The following is a 24764-nucleotide window of genomic DNA, read 5'->3' as shown; positions in this document are numbered from 1 at the left end:
AAAGGATGCCCTGGACAATGCAGGTGCAGCAGGTTCTCTACTTCATGGCCCAGGAATCGACGATTCAATGTAAGTTAAAAAAAAAAAAATACCCTCTTTTATTGTCTCTTAAAACTTTAAACGCGTTTTTCTCAAAACTATGTTTTCAAAGACGGTTGTCAAGATTTCTCGCGAACTGCTCAACCGATCTTGATGAAATTTTACACAGATCTTCGAGATATCATTTACAAGGTCTTGAACGAAGGATTTTTTTTTATTTTAATTACAACTATTTAAAAAAAAAAAATTACTAGAAATTTTCATCGAAATTGCATTATTTTTATAAAAACGTCTGCCAAAAATCCAATTTTCATTTATTTTTTTTTTCCTTCGTCCAATACCTAGTTTATTGTCTTTACTAAAACACGTATTTTTTATTTTTATTTCAGATGATCCTGAAAGAAGTTCTGCTGACAACGCGGAGGCACCTTTTTTCCGAGGGACTGCCGGAAATGGCGTCGTAATGACCGCCATTTTGATATTTTTTTTTGACAATTTTGCAAAATGTTTATTAAATATGTATCTTTTAAATAAAAAAAAAAATCATTAAAATATTTCATTTTTTATATGTAAAAAAAATATTTGAAAAAAGGCCGTTTTTTGCCCGAGGAAACCCATGTAACCCCTTAATGACACAGAGAGTCTTTCAGAAATCTCCAGTAAAAACTATAAAAGTAATCCCGCCAATGAGAGCAGAGGTGTTTCTAAGGTTCTCTATAGCTCATGGTGATTTCATTATCAATGAAATCACCATAATCAATGAGGCGTCTTGTAATAATTTATAAAAAAAAATGATATTAGCTCGTAATTATTTATCAAGAATTAAGAATCGGCCAACCAAGGACGTGAAGCTGCAATATCAGCCAATATCATGCGAAGACGTCAATGATGCAGGAACAGTAATGATAACAGTTGAAGCACTTTTTATACAACTTAGAATGACAAACAAGCTGACGGCTCTCCTGATGGAAAGGGGTAACCGTCGCCTATAGACATGAGCAGTACCTGACATGTTCATATCCGCATATGATCTCCCCATGCGTTGCCATTCCAGAGAACTCGGGTGTTATTCCCCTGTACCCTGTAAATTCACTGCCATATATATACACAGATAGTCTATATAGATAGATAGTATATCCTGAGAAAGGTCATAGACTACTTTATAGTGCGAAAAAAAGGTTGTAAAGGATTGAAAGCGGAGATGAAAGGTTGTATAAAAGTATCGTCATTGTTTAAGTGAAACAATGAAACTTTTTTGGGTTATAATCAAAATATATTTCCTTTATTTGGTCAATTTCATTATACCACGCTGACGAAGTCGCGGACACACCTAATATACATATAAGGTCCCACCTTTAAATCGAAACAAAGCCATGAAAACACAACTATTATATATAAATAAAATAATTATTTGCCTAAATTTAATATTTAGAACAAGTGAATATGGCAATAATGTATCCGACTCTTATAATACATTATATTGTACTTATTAATAAATAAATTGAATTAATATATAAGTGGAATTAATTAGTAAATTTATGTTATAGTAATTTCATCTTCCTGTCCTTATCCCAATTATTTGTTACTCATATTACTCAAAGGTTTTGGCTTTTAGTTGTACAATCGGCCAGCATCCTGACATCAACCCTCTAGGAATAATATAATAAAAAAATATGGTTATTATTAGCACTTTGATAATTAATATAAATCACGTTATTTAAAACAATCCAATAAGTACGTTAGTTACTCAGTTAAGTAAAAACATATCACATTATTAATTAAAATATTACAAGGATCAAAATGGTTCATACTAAATCCACACCGATTGAGCTACACGTTTATTTGCGTCTGCGTGCGTGTATTATAGAGCAAGAGCCCACGACGGCCAGACATACGTCATATTAGTAAACGTGAAAGTTCTTGTATGTGTCCCCAACACAGGTAAGAACGATCCCCAAACATGAATCCTGGATCGTGGTTCCTTTGGCAGGTACCAGGTAACAACGGTGTAAAAAATTTCATATCAAATTTGTTATTTTACATATTTTCATATATTGTTCGTAGCATTATTATAACTTGCGCTGCTCATTGCCAGACACTTAGTGTGGTTCCAACCCCCCGCCGGACCCCCTAAACTATACTATTTTAGAAATAAACTTACGTCATTTTAATAAATCTGAACTTTATATATATTATTGAGAGAACTATTAAACTAAGTTTCCCAAATTGCCAGACAGTTTTCTTGGTTCCTTATCCTACCAGACTCATTGAAACCGTATATTGGGTAACAACGGCGTATACAATTTCATATCAAATTCGTTATTTTAAGATGCTCCATTTTTTCACATATTGCTCGTAACAGTATTATAACTTGCTCTGCTCGTTGCCAGACCCTTAGTGTGGTTCCAACCCCCCGCCGGACCCCCCTAAACTCCATCAATCCATGCGATTAAACCTAAAGTTGAGCGGCATCATTTTGTAATAGGCCTCTGAAATATAAAAAACATGACCAAATTCATAATTAATATTATTCCTTTTTTCATCATAAAAGTGTAGAAACGGCTTTGTATCCCAAAATTCACATAAAACAATAAAAAACATACCATCAAACGGGCCGCGCTACACACAAATTTTTATATAAAAACAAACGCATACGGACTTATTTGTCGAACAGCCGAGATGAACTATTTTTTTTTTTTTTTTTTTTTTTCTTCTTTATGGCTTGGCACGTCTGTGCATTTGCCAATATACAAAATTTGGGAAACAGTAGTTCAGGTAAAGGAAATTTTGGACGATAGGTTTAAAGGATCAGGTAAGTTGACAATAGGATTAATTATAAGGATTAGACTAAGGTACTACACTATACATATTAATTATATACAATATGTCATTATACTTATATAAGACCTTAATATATTAACAGACAACTATTTACATATGATATATTTATATAGAGGCAGTCAGTTTTATATTTACAATTTTATATTATTACTACTTAGAAAAATCGAAATACTTTTATACACATCAATATCATTAAGATATAATAAAATTGGAATTGATGTAGGTAAAGGAATTCGGTGAGATAGGAGATCATTAAAAAGGTAGGAATGATCATACAGAGGACAACTGAAAATGATATGGTTCAAGTCACCCACTTCTGTACCACAGCTACATATATCATTATCTACAATTTTTAGCTTAGCTAGATGTGCAGGAGAGCATACATGTCCCAATCTCATTCTAATTATTGACGTAGTCTCGCTTTTGTTCAAATTCATTTTGAAGAACCAAGGTTTAAACTGAATAGTTGGTTGAATGTTAAAATAATGTCGTGCCTTATTCTGGCAGCTATTAGGCCAAAATTCACTCCAAGCATTATGTAGATATAATCCTGGGAGAGCAGCCAGATCATGACAATAATTTTTATATGGAACAATATCACCGCATCCAATTGCCTCGTTCGCTAAGCGATCTGCTATCTCATTCCCATGTATGCCAGTATGTCCTGGAATCCACGTAAGCGAGACAGAGAACCCCCTCGAGTTACATAACTGCAGCAATTTTCTGATTTCTATGATAATAGGATAATTAATATTTGATTTAAATGGAAATTTTTGAAGAGCTAACAGTGCACTTCTGGAATCAGTACACACTATTGTTTGCTGAAGTTTCGTAATTAATATATATTCGAGAGCTTTGTAAATACCAAAACATTCACCAGTAAATACAGATGTTTCTGGAGGAAGTTTTATTTTTTGGACTATTTTATATTTTGAATGGTAAACTCCGATCCCAACACATCCAGTTGGATGGTGTTTAGATGCATCACAAAAAATTCGGTGCCAATTCCGCCATTTCTTGTCTACAGTTGAGTTAAATTCTATATTTGAGTCGTGATTTTTATGAATATTAAGGTCAAAAATTATACTTGGTTCAAGAATTAATGATTCATAATTCGTACAGAAGATGGGAAAATATTGTGAACGATGAGTAGGAGATGTAAGAGATGAAAATTTCTGGAAGCTCTTTATAATACAAGGAATAGATTTATGGCGCCAGTATTCAGAATTATTAATATAATTAGATAATAATTTTAATTTACTAAATAGGGGATGAGTAGTACATTGTGCACTGCGAAATAAAAATTTATCAGAAAGATATTGACGTCTTAAATACAATGGCGGATCTGAGCATTCCACTTGCAATGCATTTATAGGGCTTGATCGCATAGCCCTAGTTACAATTCGTAAAGCCTTTGATTGTATGCCATCCAGTTTTTTAAGACCAGCTGAGCTACCCGGCTCTAGTAGAAATGTGCCGTAATCCAATATACTTCTAATAATGGCGTTATATAACAGTTTGAGTGAACACGGATGAGCGCCCCACCAAGTTCCAGACAAACATCGAAGAATATTTAATAATCGTTCACATCTTAAAGTAATGTATTCGCAATGGGGAAGTCCACTTAGTTTTGAATCTAGTATTACTCCTAAAAATTTGCTTTGACTTTTTACAGGTAAAAGACAATTATTATAATATATAGAAATAGGAGGAGGCATACGCATTCTGGAGAATAAAACTGCATTGCTTTTGTTAAGTGACAACTGCAATGCATTCTGATCAAACCAAAGCTTTAGATATTTTAATGCAGATGTCAAATTCAAACAGCATTTTTGAACAGATTTGTCTATGGCATAAAAAAGCAGATCGTCTGCATATTGTAAAATAAAAACATTATTATTCGTATTACTTAATACAGCCTTTTCTAAATCATAAGTGTATAGGTTGTATAATAAGGGGCTAAGAACTGAACCTTGTGGGAGTCCTTTCCATACTACTCTAGATGAGATTCCAGTGTCATCAGAATTTATAATAATAGTTCTTTCAGTAAGAATATTAATTATAAAAGTTGACAGTCTAACTGGAATATGTAATATATCAAGTTTCTGCTTAAGTATTGGCAAAGAAACATTATCATAAGCAGATTCTATGTCTAAAAAGGTTGCAAGTACAGAGTCATTTCTGGAAAAGACTAAACGAATATCCGTTATAAACAAACTTAAACTATCAAGAGTACATTTCCCTCTTCTAAAGCCATATTGACTATCTGATAAATAGTGGTTACTTTCAATATACCATTCCAGACAGTTTTTGATCAGATGTTCTGACAGTTTAAGCAGAACTGAAGATAGCGCTAAAGGACGGTAGGAAGCAATGTCAGATGGAGTTTTGTCAGGTTTTAGAATGGGGATTATATTTTGAGTCTTCCATAAAGCAGGAATATTACCAGATATCATAATTGAGTTAATGATATCTAAGAAATAGGAGAGAGATGTACTATCTAAGTGTGAAAAAAAGAATATGGTATTCCATCTTCTCCAGGTGCAGAATCTTTAACTTTTGTAAGTACTCCCTTAAGCTCTGGTAACGAAAATGGAGCATTTAATTTAGAGAAATAATCTATATCAAAGGTAATTACAACTTTATCCAACAAAACTTTTTCAGGAACTGAGGGAGGGGCTAATTTGTCTAGGAAACATTCAACCATATGAGGAGGAAGTACATTTGATTTAGAATCGTGGAATGCACTTCTAAATCTTCTTATATTATTCCAGACTATAGATGCATTCACATTGGGAGAAATAGATGAACAGAATTTCTTCCAACCTGTTAATTTCTTATCTCTTAACAATTTACGGGTAGTTCTGGATATATTACAGAAGATATCAAAGTTTTCCAATGTAGAGTGTAAATTGTATTGTTTTTCAGCATTTTTTCTTTTCCTAATATCTTCAGTACATTCACTGTCCCACCATGGTGGTGAAGGTATTGTATTCTTAGAAGAAGATTTTTTAGGAAAAACTTCATTAGCAGCCTGTATTAATACTTCAGTGAATGCATTAGAGCAAATGGTTTCAGTGCCTTGAGTAATAATAGGCAGTGATGAGATTTTAGATGCAATGACGTTATTGAAAGTATCCCAATCAGCATTATTTAGCTTATATTTCATCCTTGGTTCATATTTTGGTAGTGGTTTATCAATAAAAGGAAAAGAAATAATAAGAGGGAAATGATCACTTCCAAATGACAGTGACAAAGGGCACCAAGTAAGGGATGTTGCAAGAGTAGGTGAACAGATGGAAAGATCAGGAACACTATTTCCTTCATTAGGTGGAGTACGACGTGTAGGTTGGCCAGTATTTAATACACACAGGTTAAGGGTATCTAATATTTCTAAAACTTGGTGGCCATATGAATTGTTTGTTGTACTACCCCAGGACTGATGTTGTGAATTTAAATCTCCTAGTATTAATAAAGGTTTGGGAAGGGCAGAAAGAATATTATTAAGTTCATTAAAAATAGAAGTTCATGGATGAGGTATATATAAAGATACATAACAAATGTTGTTAACTTGGACAGCTAATATGGAAAAATTACTGCTATGATCAATAGGTATATGTGAATAAGGAACTAAATGTCGGACGAGTATAGCGACACCACCATACCCATCTGTCCTATCTTCTCTGAGACAAGCATAACCCGGTATCTTAAAAGTAGATATGGGTTTCAGCCATGTCTCCTGAAGGGCACAAATAAAAGGTTTATTTTTATTTAAAATATGAAATAATTCACTTTTTTTATTAATAATACTACGACAGTTCCACTGGAGAACTTTGGCCAATGGAGCCATTGTTGTTGAAGATTTGAAGAAGAGCACTAAATAGAGAAGCAGCGTTGGACGGTACAATAGAATTAGACTCAGTCAGCAATTTAATTAAAGCCATGATTAATTCTGTAAATTGATTTGGTAAATTCTGATCAGCTACAGATTTATAACCGCAGCCATCTGCAGGAGTAGGAGGATTATAATCTTTTATTAATTGCTTATGCATGTTTACATCATAACCATGTGATAATTTTGGAGATTGACGGGGTTTTTGTACAATGGTTTTTTTATATGATCTATTGATTATATTAGAAGATAGAGTATTTTGGGGTTTAGTATTATTTAAATGTTCCGCAGTTATGATAGAAGAATTAGTTTTAACTGTGTCAGCATATGATTTTGTTACAGGACCATGCAATTTGCTGGCTTCTGCATAAGATATACAGCTTTTAGCCATAGTTTCTTTTATTGCTTTTTGTCTCCATAGTTCCGGGCAGTTTTTACTGTTAGCTTGATGATCACCAAGACATAGACAGCAGCAGAAGTCTTCTTGCTGCGTACAGTTTTCACCTGAATGTCCTTTACTACATTTATAGCACCGTGGTGTAGAACGGCATTGATCCTTAACATGACCATATCGACAACAGTTATAACATTGTACTGTTGGGTATATGTAAATATCTACAGGTAATGAGTTGTAACACATAAATACACGTTTAGGAAGTATTTGACCATCAAAAGTTATAATAACAGTTTCTGTGTCAACAAATATGGATTCACCATTAATAATATTCTTACGTCTAATCCTTCTAACTTTAAGTATTTCTCCACAGCCAAGTGGGACAGAAATGTTACTTATTACCTCTTCAGGGGACCAGTTTGAGGGAACACCCTTAATAATTCCTATTCTAGTAAGATTAAAAGAGGGGAGAAATGCTTTATAGTTCTGTTGTTTTAAACGGTCACAGTCAATGAAGGAATTGGCATCAATAAAATTAGAGAATGACAAAGCTAGTCTATTCCTACCAATTTTTTTCAAACTACCATTAATAACATTTTTATAAGCACAATTTTTTAAGAGGCGACCAAAGGCAATTGGGTGTACAGTAATTCTGTCATCCGGCGAAGACTGCTCCTTTTGGATATGGACTACATAAGGTGCCGCATCACCTGATTGATAATAAAGCCTAGCTACTGATGGTCGTAACTGACTTGAACCAGCATTATCCATTTTATCCTCATTATTTGCACATATCACAGGAGGTTGCTCGACCTTGTTCTCATTATCCTCTATATTTGTACATGTATTAGAAGAAGGTTGATCACCTTCATTTACAACAGCGCATTGACAAGTGTTCTCTTGATTTTTAGAGTTTCCTTTAGAACCGCGATTTCTTCTTCGCTTTTTGTTACAGTGTTTACACACATGAGTAGCAGATATACGTTTTCGTTTAACTTTCAAATTCTCCACTAGGGTAAAAGAGCAATCAGTATCCATGGAATCATTTTCATTATTGCTAATAGTTACGTGGAGGCCCACCTGAGGGCCTGTGCCCCCAGGATCCTCAGGAGGGTCCATATATAAATTAAATAATTATGACTTACCTATGTTACAGCTACTATAATTACACTAATTAACAAATAAAATATATATATAAAAGAGTGAAAATATCTACAATATCTAACTTAACTGATCACTATTAAATTTTTATTTAAATCTTATCAAAAAAACACGACCACCAAATTCTATGTTTCCCGCCTTTTTTCCATTAACTATTTTTTCTAAACGGGATTGGTTTGACGCACAGAACTTTTGTTTATCTGTGCGTGCCTCTTATACATTGAGGTATTAGCGGTAATGACTTTTCGTTCAATAGGTGTGTCAGTTGACTTATTTTCGATGATTTTTAACGGGAGATCCGCAAAATGGACGCAAATTGGGCGATGGACGCGAACAGGCGAAATGACCCTAATACTGTTATATCTATTTTAGTGATGCTTAGTTAAGGCATAGAAGCGTTACAAAAGAAAACATTTATTTTTGTTTTATACTGTTGGTTAAGATGTAATATTTCAGAAAACCATTAAAAATAAAATAAAAAGAATAATATTTGCTCATCGAAATTTAAGTAACATGTAACTTATGTTCCTTGATCTAACCGTTGTCTAAGCGATTTTAGTGATGATTCTTAAAAAATGCCAAAACTATAATTACAGCTACAGCTTTTTTTGGGCCACGATGTTGCTAGATTTTCACTGTAGTTTATTTGACGTTCATTTTGTGAGGCAAAATATGCTAATAATGATTTATGTAGGAGGTTGCGGGAACTATATAATTATTTATTTGAAAATAGAGAGTTCAGTTTTTTTTTTTTATTTATATAGACATCATTCCCAGCCTTCTCTTCTATTTCTACTGATCCTGTAATCCTATACCTAAATTACTACTTTATGTGTGTCGTTTTCCCAGCTTTATAAAAAGAAACTAGAAAATTATTAATGGCAATATAAATCGCCCGTTCTAGAAGAAGAAAACAAATGTAATGTAAAATCAAAACATAGGGAATTAAAATAAATAACAAGCAATTTGGACGTCTATCCAGTAATTTCATTAATATTATGTAGTCAGAATAGGAGGTCCTGGACCTTCTATTAGTGGTCTTTCTTAATTTTTGTTGGCAACACTGATATTGTCTATTTGATTATTTTGCGGTGTGCTCTTCTGTGTTAGTCACAAGATTAATAGCATATTATAATTAACTGCTTTTAATACAGAATTAGTTGTTCTTTTATTTACAAAAATGGCTCTACACGTTCCTAAAGCTCCAGGAGTACCCCAGATGCTGAAAGATGGTGCTCGAGTAAGTTTGTGAATTACTTTTGTTTCCGCCTATTGTCATGTGCAATATGATTTCAATTTTCTTAAAAAAATCCTATTGTATTAATTCACGATTAATGATTTGTTTTAAAAATATATAATTGTTATACAAATTACCGATTTAAAACAAATTTATATAGTGTTTCTTTTATTTACATGATTAATTTGTTTTATAACCTGTTAGGTATAAATATACACTTTGCTCTGGTTTAATACTATTTAATAACTAAGAGTTTTAAACAATTTAAAACAACCTGCAGTATACTTTTTATAGTTGATATCCTTTTCATTTATTTATTCATTTTCAAACGTACATATATAACAAATTTGATTATACATTGGACCCCGCACTATGCGAACCTGTATCGCGGGAGTCCACAAAAGAATTGCCAAATAATTATTAACTATTACAGATCAGTGAGTAGAGTAGATTTAACATATCAGACTAATTAAGATTTTTAGTTTGATTTCATAAAATTAATTAAATCAATATTTCTAATTGCAATTCAATTATTATAGCATAGTTCTAATTGACATTATTCAATTTGCAGATGTTTTCTGGTTTAGAGGAAGCTGTTTATAGAAATATAAATGCATGCAAACAGTTCGCACAAAGTGTTCGTTCGGCATATGGACCTAATGGCATGAACAAAATGATTATTAACCATATTGATAAACAGTTTGTGACCAGTGATGCAGGCACAATAATTAGGGAACTGGATGTTGAACACCCTGCTGCAAAATTAATGGTTCTGGCCAGTCAAATGCAAGATGCTGAAGTTGGTGATGGGACCAATTTTGTAATTGTATTATCTGGAGCACTTTTAGAAGCTGCCGAGGAACTATTGCGTTTAGGTGTAACTACAAGTGAAATAGCTGAAGGATATGAATTAGCCCTTGCAAAGTCTCTCGAAATACTGCCCGGATTACAAACTGAAGAAATTAAAGACTACAAAAATATTTCAGCTGTAGTCAAAGGTATTAAACCCTCAATTATGTCCAAGCAGTATGGATGTGAGGACTTCATAGCTGAACTTGTTGCCAAAGCCTGTATTGCCATTCTCCCTGAAAAGACTACATTTAATGTTGACAATGTCAGAGTTTGTAAGGTAAGAAAAATTCTCTATTATTCAATAAATCTAGTTCAAATACAAAAGTTTATAGTTAGTTATACAATTATTACTTATTGTTATTCTTAACCTCGTAATTGTTAGTTAAACAGGATGAGTTAGTAGACAAAGTAAGTCTGAATTATGAAAGAAAAAAATATTTTAATTATAAAAATATATAATGCTGATCATTATATGTACATTATTGTTTTATATATATTAACAGATACTTGGTGCTGGACTTTACCAATCTGAAGTACTGACTGGAATGGTGTTTAAACGTGAAGTAGAAGGTGACATTTCATCTGCCACTAAAGCTAAAGTGGCTATATATTCATGTCCTGTAGACATTAATCAAACAGAAACTAAAGGGACAGTGCTGATAAAAACAGCAGATGAACTTCTTAACTTCAGTAGAGGTGAAGAGTCACTTCTTGAAAAGCAGATCAAAGATATTGCTGATGCTGGAGTTAAAGTCATAGTTGCAGGTGCTAAGTTTGGTGATATGGCATTGCATTTCCTGAATAAATATAATGTAATGGCTGTTCGTCTTACCTCTAAATTCGAACTCAGGCGTCTTGCTAAGACTGTGAATGCTACTGTAAGTAATATGTTTTGGTTGTAAGTAAATATTTTTACTTGTAAAGCTCTTGGCTACTGCTAATATGAAATAGTAACTACCCAGATATACAAGACAGAGACAAATAACACAGCATCAATTTCCTTTCATTTTTTCTTTTTATTTCTTTTTTCAACTAAGACTACTAGTCTTGGTATTTGCCATAATATAGAATGAGACACAGATATTCTAATGGTGGTTAACAAAGTTGGTACGGAAATAGAATAAATTATATAATTTTCTCATAAATCATTAATCAATATTTGTTTGTCAATAACACAGACTGAGTACTGTCTTATATTCACCAACATCATTCAGCTCTTTTCATGAAAAACATGTCTCACAAGATTTATTGGATCACTTTTTAAATACACACTTGTGTTTACTTCCTTTGGTTAAAATTTCTACCTCCCTTCTATGTTATTTTATTATTTATATATAACTTATAAACATATGTTATTGTAATAATTTATAGATTTCTCAACATATTAGAATATTTAATTTGCGTGTCTTAAATTTTGAATATTATCTATACATATAAATAAAATTGGAGTGTCTGTTTATAATATTAAAATAAACGTTTTTACTACATGAATATGAATATATATGGTACATATACCAAAATAACATTTTTGTCTGTCTGGCTGTCGGCCTGTTTGTTCCGGCTCAAAATCTGAAATGGCTCCATTTTGACGGTACATTTTTTGGCAAGTACCTGATTTTGTAAGGAGTATCTTAGGCTACATTTATTTTAGAAAAATAAAGTTAAATTCCACGCACGAAAATAAAAGCATCCTAAGTTACTCCTTATTACATTAACCACCTGCCAAAAAAGTCGCGTCAAAGTAGGTCCAGCCATTTCAGATTTTTGAGCCGGAACAAACAGGCCGACAGCCAGACAGACAAAAATGTTATTTTGGTATATGTACCATATATATTCATATGCATGTAGTAAAAAACGGTTATTTTAATATTACAAACAGACACTTCAATTTTATTTATATGTATAGATTACAATAATAACAAAACAACTAACTTTCAGGTCCTACCTCGACTTACAACTCCAACAGCTGAAGAGCAGGGCTATTGTGATGTTGTGGCAATTGAAGAACTTGGAGATACTCGTGTAGTAGTTTTCCGTATGGAAAGTTCGGAGTCTCGCATATCGACAATCGTAATCAGAGGATCTACTGATAACTATATGGATGACATTGAAAGGGCTATTGATGATGGGGTTAATACTTTCAAAGGCATAGCAAGAGATGGGCGGTGCGTGTTCTAGTGGCTTGAGTTCTATGAACAATATATTTTATAAAACAATGAAAAACGAAAACAATATGTAATAACATGAATTATGGATATGTTTTAGTAATAATTTTTTTTTTTAGATTTGTAGCCGGCGCTGGCGCCACTGAAATTGAATTAGCTCAACAGTTGCTAAAGTATGCTGACACACTTCCTGGCCTCGAACAGTATGCTGTTCGAAAGTTTGCTGTTGCTTTAGAAAGTATACCACGGGCATTGGCAGACAACTCAGGAGCTAATGCAACTGAAGTTGTAAACAATATATACAAAGCACATACAGTAAGAAAAAAATATATTAATTTACTTGAATAATATCTCTAGATAATTTTTTTTATGAAATAAGAATGGCAAACAAGCTCATTGCTTGCCTGAATGAAAGCAGTAACTAATACAAATTTATCAAATCCGCACATGTCGAAATTTAATGTAATGTCTTGCTATATGCAATATGCAATGCTTCTGTAATGGCATCATATGAGTGATTTCACAATCATCATATGCTACCATCATGATAACCGCTTCCCATTAGGTGGGTCGTCAGCTTATTTGCTATTTCAATTACATAAAATAAAAATTAGTAAATAAACTTGCCCTTTCAGGAAAGTAACAAGTTTGCTGGTTTTGATATAGAATCTGAAAACAATGGTATTTGTGATGCTAAAGAAAAAGGCATTTTTGACTTATATGTTCTCAAAAACTGGGGTTTAAAGTATGCAGTCGGTGCAGCCACAACTATCCTTAAAGTGGATCAAATCATCATGGCAAAGAGAGCAGGTGGTCCCAAGCCCAAGCAGCCCATGGGTAGTGATGACGAATCATAATTAGTTTAGATAAAGCTAGTATGTTTATACATATACAGCATAATTTTGTTTAATTCTCGAATTATCTAATTATATAGCAAAAGAAGCTGTTTCAGTTAATAATAATTATTTAATTTATGTAACAGTATTTTGAGCACTTGCTACTTTTCTTTTAAAACTTTACTTATTAAAATAAGATATAAAATTGTAACAAATTCTAAAAAGACTATCGCAGTTGCATATGGTCATTATTAAAACTAATAAACGTTAATTACAATTGCTATTGCTGTTCATATTTTTAATTTATACAGTAAGTTGTAATAATGTGTTATTAACAGTATGTTGAGCCCAGATTACAACCAATTTTATATATTACTAATGAATTGTTATTATTTATTGTATAGCTGATATATGTTGTTGCAGAGCTTTTTACTTATAAGAAGTTTGAATCTAAATTCTTATCTCTTCTCTTTAATCTGTATTAATGTCGCAAAATGACTGTCACTGTTTTCTTTTAGGGCTTTTTCAATCAATGTAATACATGTACAATCACAAGTATAGTTTTTAAGAGTTATGCTCCAGTGGTTGATTACCCCAATATTGAACTCAGATCGTCACAGTGAATCTGGTTATCGCTAATAAATATCACATCAGTTTCTCTCCGGTGATGAAAACGCCATTAACAAACAAAATTAATCCGATTGATGACCTTAGGTTCACGCCTGCCCTCTGCTATGTTGGATTTAAAATATACCCAGCAAATGAGTATTACAGGGTACAATGTCGAGTGCTATAATACTTCTAAACAGAGTGGAAGGAGATTATTAGTAATATGGACTTGCAATCCTATTGCTAGCTATGTCGGGTTAACCTCCACGTGGTTCCCCTAGAAACCGTCGTGGCAAATTCCCTTTTGCCGAGATTGGCAAACTGCTCTGACTTCATGCGCATTGTATCATCCTCCGCTGGTGACCCGCTAGCGTAAACCTTTAGCGCAAGCGGGTATGTCGTTCCATTACCATCCATAAAGAATCCTTTCTGTTATCGATCGAGTGAGGACATTATCAGTTTCTCTTTGTTTCGGATTACTCTAATGCTGTTGGCTGCAGATGTCCTATATAGCTTCACCGGATGATAGGGTGCAAGTGCAGATGGCACCAGATACCCGCGGAATGACTTTTTTTTTTTGTGGATGATAATGGAATGGTGCACCCGCCTGCGCTAACGGTTTACGCTGGCGGGGCACCAGTGGAGGATGATATGACGAGCATGATGTCAGGTCAGTTAGCCCATCGTGACAAATTCACCAGGAATTTAACACGATGGTTACCAGGGGGAACCGCGTGGAGGTCGACCTGACATGGTACATCGCTAGCAATGGGGTTATCAATCCACATTACTAACAATCCCCTTCCCCCCCCCCGCGGAAGGACTTATGGAGCGGCTGAAAGCCAACTACCGCCTGACTGATACGACTTAACGGTCTGACGGCACCAATAGAGTTTCGAACCTCGGCTCAGGCCATCTTAATTTCGATCCCTCTTTGATCGGAGGCATTATTAAGCAAAGAATATTGAATATATAGTTTTTGGAAGCCTTGGGTAAACTATTCGGCTACCAGACTATTAATTAGCGATAATATCTGTTAATGATAATTCTTATCAGTACTACAGTTCAAAATTTATAACAGCACCTACTAATTTTCCCGTTAAACGTAATTTTGCCCTATAAATAAATATTACTATTAAAAAATAGGGGTTGGTAGTTGAAGGGTGAAAATTTAAGCCAAAATTTTGGGGTGAGCCACTCTTAACACTTAAGGTTATAAAAATTTGTTATAAACCTATTCTCGGATCTACTGTAGAAGTAAACACGAACCCTTACAGGGTTCGGCACGAGGATTTTATATATATCCGTATTATATAAATGGAACATAGTTTATGGACATTATTTCCAAATAACAAAAAATAGTAATTATAGTATTGTAAATTACTAAGGCATTTATAGAATATATAGGTAAAAAATTTGTTTCGTATTCCAAAAATAAAAACCAATACATTGATTAAAAAATAAATTGAAAACATCCGTAAAATGGCTATAACAATGTTTTTTTACACATGAAAAGTGTATTACAGGGATGTCCATCCTTTTTTAAAGTCGATTATTTATTCATCGTTATTTTATTAAGCATACCAATCGATTAATTTGAAAACATTTTTGTCATATAATAATTGAAAGAAAACCTATATGTATAATATATTTTACTATAATTAATTATATTTTTCTTACTAATCTTCGATACAGAGGGTAATTTCGTTAATTACTGTCCTCTCTGTCGAAAACTTCTAAAACAGTGTTTTTATTATGAGATCTAGTGAATGTCAGCTGTGGTTTCGAGGGTGGTTGGTCAACAGCACCCTCTCAAATAAATAAAGATATAATTTTCATAAAACTACATCTTAAAGAAAAAAATTACTTAGCCCACTGTAGCGATGTGGATACGTCAACAAGTAGCACGAACATTTAAAAAAGACATCAGTGATTTGCACTCACTTTAAAATTTGTTAGAAGCTAATTTATATGCTGTTTTGAATAATTAAAATTGTAACAAAACACAAAAAAATTAAAGAGAACTTCAATTTCTGTTTAAGAAATTTATTTTAATGGATAACTCATTTTCTTCAACCCGCATTTATTACATGGCGCTGTGATGTAGAAAGCTTTATTAAGTTGTTATTACTTTAATGACTTTCCATAGAGGGAAACAAAGTATCTTGTACGCCCCAGGTAGCGACCTGCAATGGCAATTTGGAAATCGCTCAACAGGCTACGAACCCAGATGGGCCGCTGTGACTGCGGAGCTATGGTACACCAGCTGGCTTGTCTTTTGTGCCCAGCATCCTGCACAAAGGGGGACCTAAGGGATGCGACGGAGTGCGCAAGGAATGTCGCGGCGTTCTTGGGAAAATATATTTAAATATATGTATTTGGTTGCCGTTGAAACGAAGAAGAAGATACCATGTGCGCTGTGGGCGTGGGTGACAGTTTCAGTAACGTTTCGTTTCACTCTTGAAAGTTGCCGCGATTTACAAATTATGACTTAGTATTTCAGCTGTACCACATTCGTAATATATTAAAATATGAATAACTGTAGTTAAATTTAACCCAGCCAGAATGTTCTAATCTACAAATACAGGCAACTGTATACGAAAAGAAAATAAAAATAGATAATACTACAAAAAAACATACAAACAAAAGTACACAATCCACAAATATGGCTCTAGTTTTTAAATATATTTTATTATCTCTAACATAACTTATTATTAGTTATCTGTTTACTAAAAGGTTTAAATATAATTGTTATTTTAAACAACCACAAAGAGATTTTTTTTTTTTTAGTTATTGGATTATATTCGATTATTCCTATGATCGATTATTTTTGACATCCCTAGTATTATTATTATCTATGCCCATGGTCAAGTTGTAGCGAATATACCTTCTCTTTAAGGAACTCCTGTTTAAATTAATTCTGTAAAGAACTCATCTTAATTTGTCATGTCTATCTTTAAAACAAATATATTGGTAAGTGAAATTATGAATATGATTTGATTTTGTACATGTGCAAAACAAGTTTTGCTTAGAGATTACGTAACATAATTCCAGGTCCGTTCGCTGAGCACTTCTGCTTCAGCAGCTCAACTTGTCAAAGCTCCCGTACAAGTTTTTGGATTAGAAGGCAGATATGCATCTGCTCTTTATTCGGCAGCTTCAAAAAGTAAAACATTAGACGCTGTTGAAAAGGAACTATCTCAGTTTCAACAAAACATTAAAAGCGATCCAAAACTTAAGGAGTTCATTATCAATCCGACCCTGAAGAGGAATCTGAAATCTGATGCGTTAAAAGCGGTGGCTACTAAGGTACCTTTATCATAATATTTTAAACATGTTAATAGTTATTTACCTAGTAATATATTACACTATATTAGTTTTCACAGACATTGTTTAATCCAACCAATAGATTTTATAAATTAGTTAAGAATTATACATTTCATATGTAATTAATTTTGTATTCATTGTAAGGTCAAGTTTTTATTTAACATTTTGTGTAACCTTATTTTGTTAATGGAGTAATGTCAATTAAAAATCAGTTATCTGTTTTAGCTTTTGGAAATTAAAGAAATAAAATTTGAACTTAAAACAGTTAAAAAAATTTAAATTGCTTAATTAATTTGCTCCTGTTTCTAATATCCTATTCAAAAATGGAGCTGTTGACAAAATTTATTACTGTTAGAAGTATTTCTGTTTTAAATTGATTGATTCCATTTTTAAATAATTTTAATTAAAAAATAAAAAAAAAGGAATGAATAATATTCTATACATATAGGTGGATAGAATGACACAAAACACATAGAATGGAACTACCATATTTCTATTATTACACACATATTTTATTTTTAAAGTACATTTAATATACATAGGATTAAATGGTCAGTTCAGAGCTAGTTATTTTAATAGCTGGCCTACATTATAAAAGAATAAATATCTTAAATGGTCTATAGAAATTTCAGACTCACTTTTTGTGTATTTTTATCTAACTTTAATTATTACAATATGGACAAATTATCAAAATATGGAGTTTTTTCAGTTCCAGATCACTACTCCAATTTATAACCACATTTTTAGCCAGTTTGTGATGAAACTAGCTAAAAATGTAGTTGTAAATTGGAAAAAGATTCTTTTTGCTATGAACATATGGTCATAAGAAAGAAATAGTAATGTGTTTATTAATAACAATTGAGTATTAATAACTGTAACATAGCTGCTTTGTTTCGTAAAATAGTCCATTTAAGATGAAACTTTACAATTTAGGGCTATTTATTTTTAAATCCTTTGGTGGTGGTGTCTGTAGATTATGGAAATTGATTTGAATCTGAGAGTTATCTGTGCTATTTTCATGATATTCTACAGATATAGTCTAATTATAGAAAAAACAATACCAACTAATTAGAATGCAGAGTATAAAATGAATACATTTCTGTGTAAGATTTTGTCCTTAATTGTACCATACAGTTGGAAGATGGAAATATAACTATGCATTAACACAGCAAATCCACGTCAATGCATAAACTATAAGAAAAACATTATATTTATGACTGAAAATTACTCTATTCACTAATTTTTAACCTTAAAAATCAACTGCAATCCTCCGAGTCAAGAGTCAAGTTCAACAGTTCACAGATTGATAATGAACATGTTCTGTTTATGAAATTCCCACCACAGAGGACAAAGATAGAATGGGCATGCATTTTCATACAAAATAAACTCTTTCCGTTTTTTACACCTTACCTATTGCTTATTTTATTTATATCAGAATATTTCATAAAATTGTGTATGAACAGGTCAGGTAGTGATAGGCAAACCGGCTATTCGACCCTAGTTAATGTGTAGTAATTAAGCACTTGTCATGGTACATATTTTATTATTTTTTTATTTGTAACTAAAGATTTTGTATTCAGACCAATTTATCACCCACAACAAGCAATCTGCTTAGTCTACTTGCTGAGAATGGACGCTTGGACAAATTGGAGTCTGTTATAAATGCTTTCAAGATTATGATGGCTGCACACCGTGGGGAAGTTACTTGTGAGGTAATCACTGCCAAACCTTTAGATCAAGCTCAACGACAGAACTTGGAAGCTGCTCTCAAGGTAAATTTAATATTTTTAACTAATTAATATTCATATGGATCCTTCTTATTTATTGAAAGCATTAAGTACTTAGTTACAAAATATGTATGTGTGTATAAAATATAGAAAAAATCAATAATATATTAAAAATATTCTATTGAACGTAATTTTTAAATATGTACATCTTTCCTGTTGTCAAGTTGTTTATTGCAGGTGGTAGACAAGATTCTGATTTTTTTTAAACTATCATGGCTATTTATGTATATATATAATAGGTGTGTACAATAGGTGTTACATCAATATTGTTTTTTGTTTCAGAAATTCCTGAAAGGCAATGAGACACTACAATTGACAGCTACAGTGGACCCCTCTTTGATCGGAGGTTTGGTTGTTTCAATTGGTGACAAGTATGTAGACATGAGTGTTGCCAGCAAAGTGAAGAAATACACGGAACTTATCAGTGCCACAGTTTAAATATTCTATTTATCTCTTATCCATCAAATATTTAGTCAAAATAAATAATTACACAGAATAATTTAATTCACAGATGTTTGTTTAATTTCTGCTGTTTATTTTAGTAGAACCTGCACAGGCCCTTTTTTTTTATTTTTTATTCTTACAAATGACATACTCAGTCAAGACTACTTATTACTTGTATCCCAGTACATATATATTTTTTATAGTAAAGAGACAAACATTTTGATGAAACACAAGAAAACAAAAGAATTGAAACACAAGTTGATTCTAGAATAATGTAATACTGTGATCTGGAATAGTCTGTTCATGGCTATAGCTATGGCAGACTTGTTTATCATTACCTTTAACTTTTTTGATATGCTCTTTTAGTTTATTCAAAATGGGGAATAGTAATTTGCTAACAATACAGATACCATGTTAAGTTGACCTCCCTGAGTTTATTAAATGATACCATAATAAAAATAATGATGTAACTAGTATCAAAAAAAAGGTTCTAATATCAATCAAATAGCATTAACTTGCCTATTATGACACATTTATTTCTAAATGGAATAGTTGTTTGTTTAATAGACAATAATATTAATACACCTACAATCCCTGCATTGCACACCAATAGGGACAAACATCCTTAAATTTAAACAACAATAACAACACTTATATTTTTTAAAATCAACAAGAATATTTTCTATTTAAGAACATTACAGAATAATGAGATCATTAATTGAACATATAGTATTAATTACATAAATTTATCCCTCTGTTGGGGCTGCATCACCTTTGAGAAGGGCATTCTCTGCTTCTAATTCTGCTATACGAGCTCTTGCTGCCTCAAGTTCATCGTCTCCTCCATCTGTACCTAAATGCTTGCGTACATACTCCAAAGCATCTTCTGGTTTATCTGGTTCTTCATAAAGACTAACCAGTACTTTGGTCAATGCATCCATAACACCTGCTCGCTCCAAGTATCGACGGAATTCTTCTCTTTTGGAATCTATTGGCTGAGAATTATTAATAGTTGTACAAATATCATATATTATCTTTAACTTCTTAAAATAAAATTCTCATAAAACAGTAATAAATGTTTAAAATAGATATAGCTATGCTATATTCATAAATACCTTATATGAAGACATGTCTTCTATATTATATAGTATTATTTATTGAAGTTAGAATATTTTTTTTGGCAGTAATTATAAAAATAACGTTTGGACGACTAACAAATTATTTTTTAACTTTTTTCTAAACTACTATGGTAACAGCAAATAGTATCACTATATAGTTTGTGACAGCAAATTAACGAAATAGGACTAGAAACCTAAATTGCTTTATAGCATAGATAATATATATATATACTATACTTGATTTATAGTAACAAAATTGTACTAATCAGAATTAGACCGAAACAATTAATTCTGACACTGAATGACAGAAAAAAAATTCAGATTGACAATCATTAGAAAAAGTTACTATTCTAAAAGGTATTTTTTTTACATACATATTTAATGATTATATTGATAAAATTATCGATAATCTAATTAGAAAAATATCAGTATGACATGTTTCTATGTTTTAAAATACTATAAATATCGTTTGACAACAATCGGTGTTTCCTCGTAACCTATAAATTGTTTGATTATATATATATATATATATATAGACGTCAAATTTTATATCATTCTAATTAGACGAAAATAAAAATCTACATAAAAATAGATGAGGAATCATTTATTAAAAAAGAGCAATCTCTTTTCTTACAAATGATTCCGCATCTATTTTTACATTAAATCTTTTTTATCTGTAAATTGACAGTGATTGACAGTGACATGTGGACCACTCGACACGCAGTGTGATGTTTATTTCAATAATACAAATTTAATTTAGAAATGGTTTTGTCTCTAGAAATTCCAACTAATTATTTTATTCTTGTTATTTGGAATCTATAATCTTATATAATAGATAGCAATTAACTATGTCACATCAAGATATAAATATTTCTCTATTGCTTGATGGTTTAGGATTAGAAGGAGAAGAGAACGATTTTTGCGACTTCACCATAGCTGATCAAAATTCTGTAGCTGAATCTCAAGGTATAACACCTACTACACCTTCCAATTTCAAACCAATACTCGGAAGTAATGTCACCTATGTTGTAGCTTGTGTCATTTTAAATGAACATAATGAGGTGCTAATGATGCAAGAAGCCAAGGAAAGTTGTGCAGGTAAGTGGTACCTACCAGCAGGCCGCATGGAAAAAAATGAGACCATAGTACAAGCTGCCATAAGGGAAGTGTTAGAGGAAACTGGTTTAGAATGTGACCCTAAAACATTGTTAGTAGTTGAGACAGCTGGTGGTACGTGGTACAGATTTGTTCTAACAGGAGAAGTTACTGGTGGTGAATTAAAAACTCCAGCTAATGCAGACAAAGAGTCCCTTCAAGCAAAATGGATATCAAATCTCCAAGAAATATCTCTAAGGTCAAATGACATATTACATCTTATTGAAAAAGCACAGTTATACAAACAGAACAAATCAAGTGGTTTATGGCACAGTGATATCCTTCCTGCATCTGTACCTCATGTGAAAGATCTGTTGAGATTGATTATTGTAATAAAAAAGAGGAGTACAAACAAGTTACATGTATTGCTTAGTGAAAAGACATCATTACACTATCCCATGTGTGAAATAAATCCAGCTAAAAGTGTACATTCTACACTGCGAAGATTTATGGTTGAGATGTTTGGGGCAGATGTAGGACAACATCGCCCCCTAGGACTTCTAAATGTAGAAGCAAATCCAATATATGATGGTTGTTGTCTCACTTTGCTTGTAGCATTCCGACCACCTCTTGAGGAAGTGCCTTTAATTGGGAAATGTGCTTGGCATGAAATATCTCAAGACAGTGAAAGAAAATTACTAAACATTATTAACTCAAAAAATTCCACTGTTGAATTACATGTAATACGATAAAATGGAAATGCTGTATCTTTTTTATTGTTATAAAATTTCAAATACTCAATATTATTACTTTTTGTATTTAATATGCTGACTTTGATTTATGTATTAAGTAATTTTGTATTATTTTTATAAACAAATATATTTATTATTAAGTACTACACTACTGAGAATGTCTGATTTTTACTTTCTGTATTAAATGTTTAAATCATATTTATTGAATGGAGCATATAAAAATATTGTCAGTTCATTAAAATGAATATTATGCCAATTTCTTGTTATGTTTACGTAAAAAGCTTTAATGAAAGTAATATAATGATGTTAGCACTAAATGTAATATTATTGTTTGAATATTGATTCATGAAAATTATTTAAGAATATTAATTGCCAATTTCACTTGTGATGTAAAATTTTGAGTTGCTGTTTTATAATTTCATCAATATTGTTTATGTGAAAGGCTGACTTGGAATGAATCTTTTATACCATATTTTTTGTTTATCTATAAAGTTATTAAATTTAAAGTTATAAGCAATGTTATTTTTTTATATAGCTATGGAAATATGTTATAAATAATGACAATGAATGTATAGCTCAAATATTTTTCTATTTGGTATAGGAATTATATAAATAGGATTAAGTAAATATATATTATTTGGTTGAGGTTTGAATATACTTAATAAATTGTAAGTTTCAAAAATGAAACAATATTGTAGATATAATGAAAATCTCACTAATATTATTCAGATAGTATCTGTTAATTCACATGATAATCAAGAGCAAAATGAAGTCAAAGTGTAATTTTTAAATAATATAATAGTTTGAACATTTTACATAATATAAATTTTGTCAGGTTTATTAATTGTCATGGTCTATTATTATTATATATTTTACCATGATATCCATAAATAATATTGCATTCCAGTACATAAAATTTTAAATGCTTTAAATTGTAACCAATGTATTAGGTATAAACATAAATAGTATATAATTCTTTTACATTTCAATGGTAAGATGGAAGATTTAATTTTTTTAAATTACATATTAACGTATTTGTATATTATATACTTCTAACAAATAATGAGTTTTTTATTTCTTATTAGCTACTCGCCCCGGCTGCACATGGGTGCACATGTATTATACATGTACCTTCCTCTAGAATCAGTCTATCTATTAAAAGGAACCAGTTACTAGTAGTAGTTTAAAGATAGGTAGGAACTAGTTTTAAAGATTTAAGCACACATAGGGACAGACACCGACAGCAACTTAAAATAAAGTCGCTGTCGATGTCTGTCCCTATGTGTACTATGTAATGATGAAGTATGAGTTAATAAGCATAGACAAAGTCCAATCTTAAATGGGATCCAGCTGTACTAACTAAATATATATACTAGTGGATGATCATAGATTGAACTTAATGTCAGGTCAGTTAGCCGGTAAAACCATATGTATGTGGTAAAATCAAAATGGTTTCCAAGGGAAACCTCGTGGAGCTAAATCTAGCTCTGTATTTTTTATTTAAGAATTTCTAAACCTGGATTCCATATGCTGAACCACTTGTAACCCTATGGGAATTTTGATATTTATAAACAAAACAAATGCTTCTTTCACCATAACTAACGGTGTAACAGACGTACATAGATAGTAGATAATATTTATGAAATTCCATCTGTGAAATGTACACACACTACGTTACTCATACCATTTTTCGTTTGTTAACTGTATTGCATTTTATTTTGTCTGTATATTTGTTGTGTATTCTATTTTGTTTGACTTGACTAATGTAATTGTATATCTGTTTTTATTTTTGTTCTTAGGTATTATTACAGTGCCTTAACGGATATTGGTGTTCTGTGGCCTTGTGTGTGTGTGCCTTTAACGTGAATAAAATTTTTATCTATCTAAATGGGCTGAGTGTATTATGTGTATGATAATATATGGCAGACTTGTATTTGTTATTGTCCTTTACTTTAATATGTTCTTCAATACGATACGATACAGCTCCCTTAGTTTAATTCTTGGGTAGACAGACGAAGATGCGCGGGTCAGCTAGTATTACATATACATAATGTAAATAAAAACGACGTCTTCCTTGTATCTTCTAATTTTTTACAGTTTCTTAGCGTGGTCAGCAGACAGTTATCATGTGTCTACTTTTTAATGTTTGGACCAGTTTGGATGAAATGTAACATTGTAGGTATATATGTATTTTTATTAAGTTACTGGATGGTTT

The 24764-nt window shown here is 31.8% G+C and overlaps 4 protein-coding genes across 4 annotated transcripts; 3 read left to right on the top strand and 1 right to left on the bottom strand.

The window, feature by feature from the left end:
* The first annotated feature begins 9395 nt into the window (after positions 1-9395).
* On the top strand, positions 9396-13797 carry LOC131850870 (T-complex protein 1 subunit theta). The gene is made up of 6 exons (XM_059201249.1): positions 9396-9567; positions 10136-10693; positions 10920-11294; positions 12355-12581; positions 12701-12896; positions 13217-13797. Exons 1-6 carry the CDS (start codon positions 9508-9510, stop codon positions 13436-13438), a joined length of 1638 nt encoding a protein of 545 aa, XP_059057232.1. The 5' UTR covers positions 9396-9507; the 3' UTR covers positions 13439-13797.
* A 3082-nt stretch (positions 13798-16879) lies between these two features.
* Positions 16880-19650, top strand: LOC131850871 (ATP synthase subunit O, mitochondrial). Its single transcript, XM_059201250.1, has 4 exons — positions 16880-16999; positions 17081-17335; positions 18934-19125; positions 19423-19650. The coding sequence occupies exons 1-4, from the start codon at positions 16973-16975 to the stop codon at positions 19576-19578; spliced, it is 630 nt and encodes a 209-aa protein (XP_059057233.1). The 5' UTR covers positions 16880-16972; the 3' UTR covers positions 19579-19650.
* A 68-nt stretch (positions 19651-19718) lies between these two features.
* LOC131850872 (c-Myc-binding protein) lies at positions 19719-20980 on the bottom strand. The gene is made up of 2 exons (XM_059201252.1): positions 20700-20980; positions 19719-20579 (listed from the first exon to the last, which is right to left on the bottom strand). The coding sequence occupies exons 1-2, from the start codon at positions 20712-20714 to the stop codon at positions 20331-20333; spliced, it is 264 nt and encodes an 87-aa protein (XP_059057235.1). The 5' UTR covers positions 20715-20980; the 3' UTR covers positions 19719-20330.
* Positions 20981-21389: 409 nt separating this feature from the next.
* On the top strand, positions 21390-23736 carry LOC131851007 (8-oxo-dGDP phosphatase NUDT18). Its single transcript, XM_059201431.1, has one exon. The coding sequence runs from the start codon at positions 21551-21553 to the stop codon at positions 22547-22549; it is 999 nt and encodes a 332-aa protein (XP_059057414.1). The 5' UTR covers positions 21390-21550; the 3' UTR covers positions 22550-23736.
* Positions 23737-24764: the final 1028 nt, after the last annotated feature.

Source organism: Achroia grisella, unplaced genomic scaffold (assembly GCF_030625045.1).
Source record: "Achroia grisella isolate CSIRO2021 unplaced genomic scaffold, CSIRO_AGI_Agris_v1 utg780, whole genome shotgun sequence".
Lineage (NCBI taxonomy): Eukaryota > Metazoa > Arthropoda > Insecta > Lepidoptera > Pyralidae > Achroia > Achroia grisella.
Note: the sequence above shows the minus strand (reverse complement) of the source record. Positions and strands in the feature narration are given on the sequence as shown.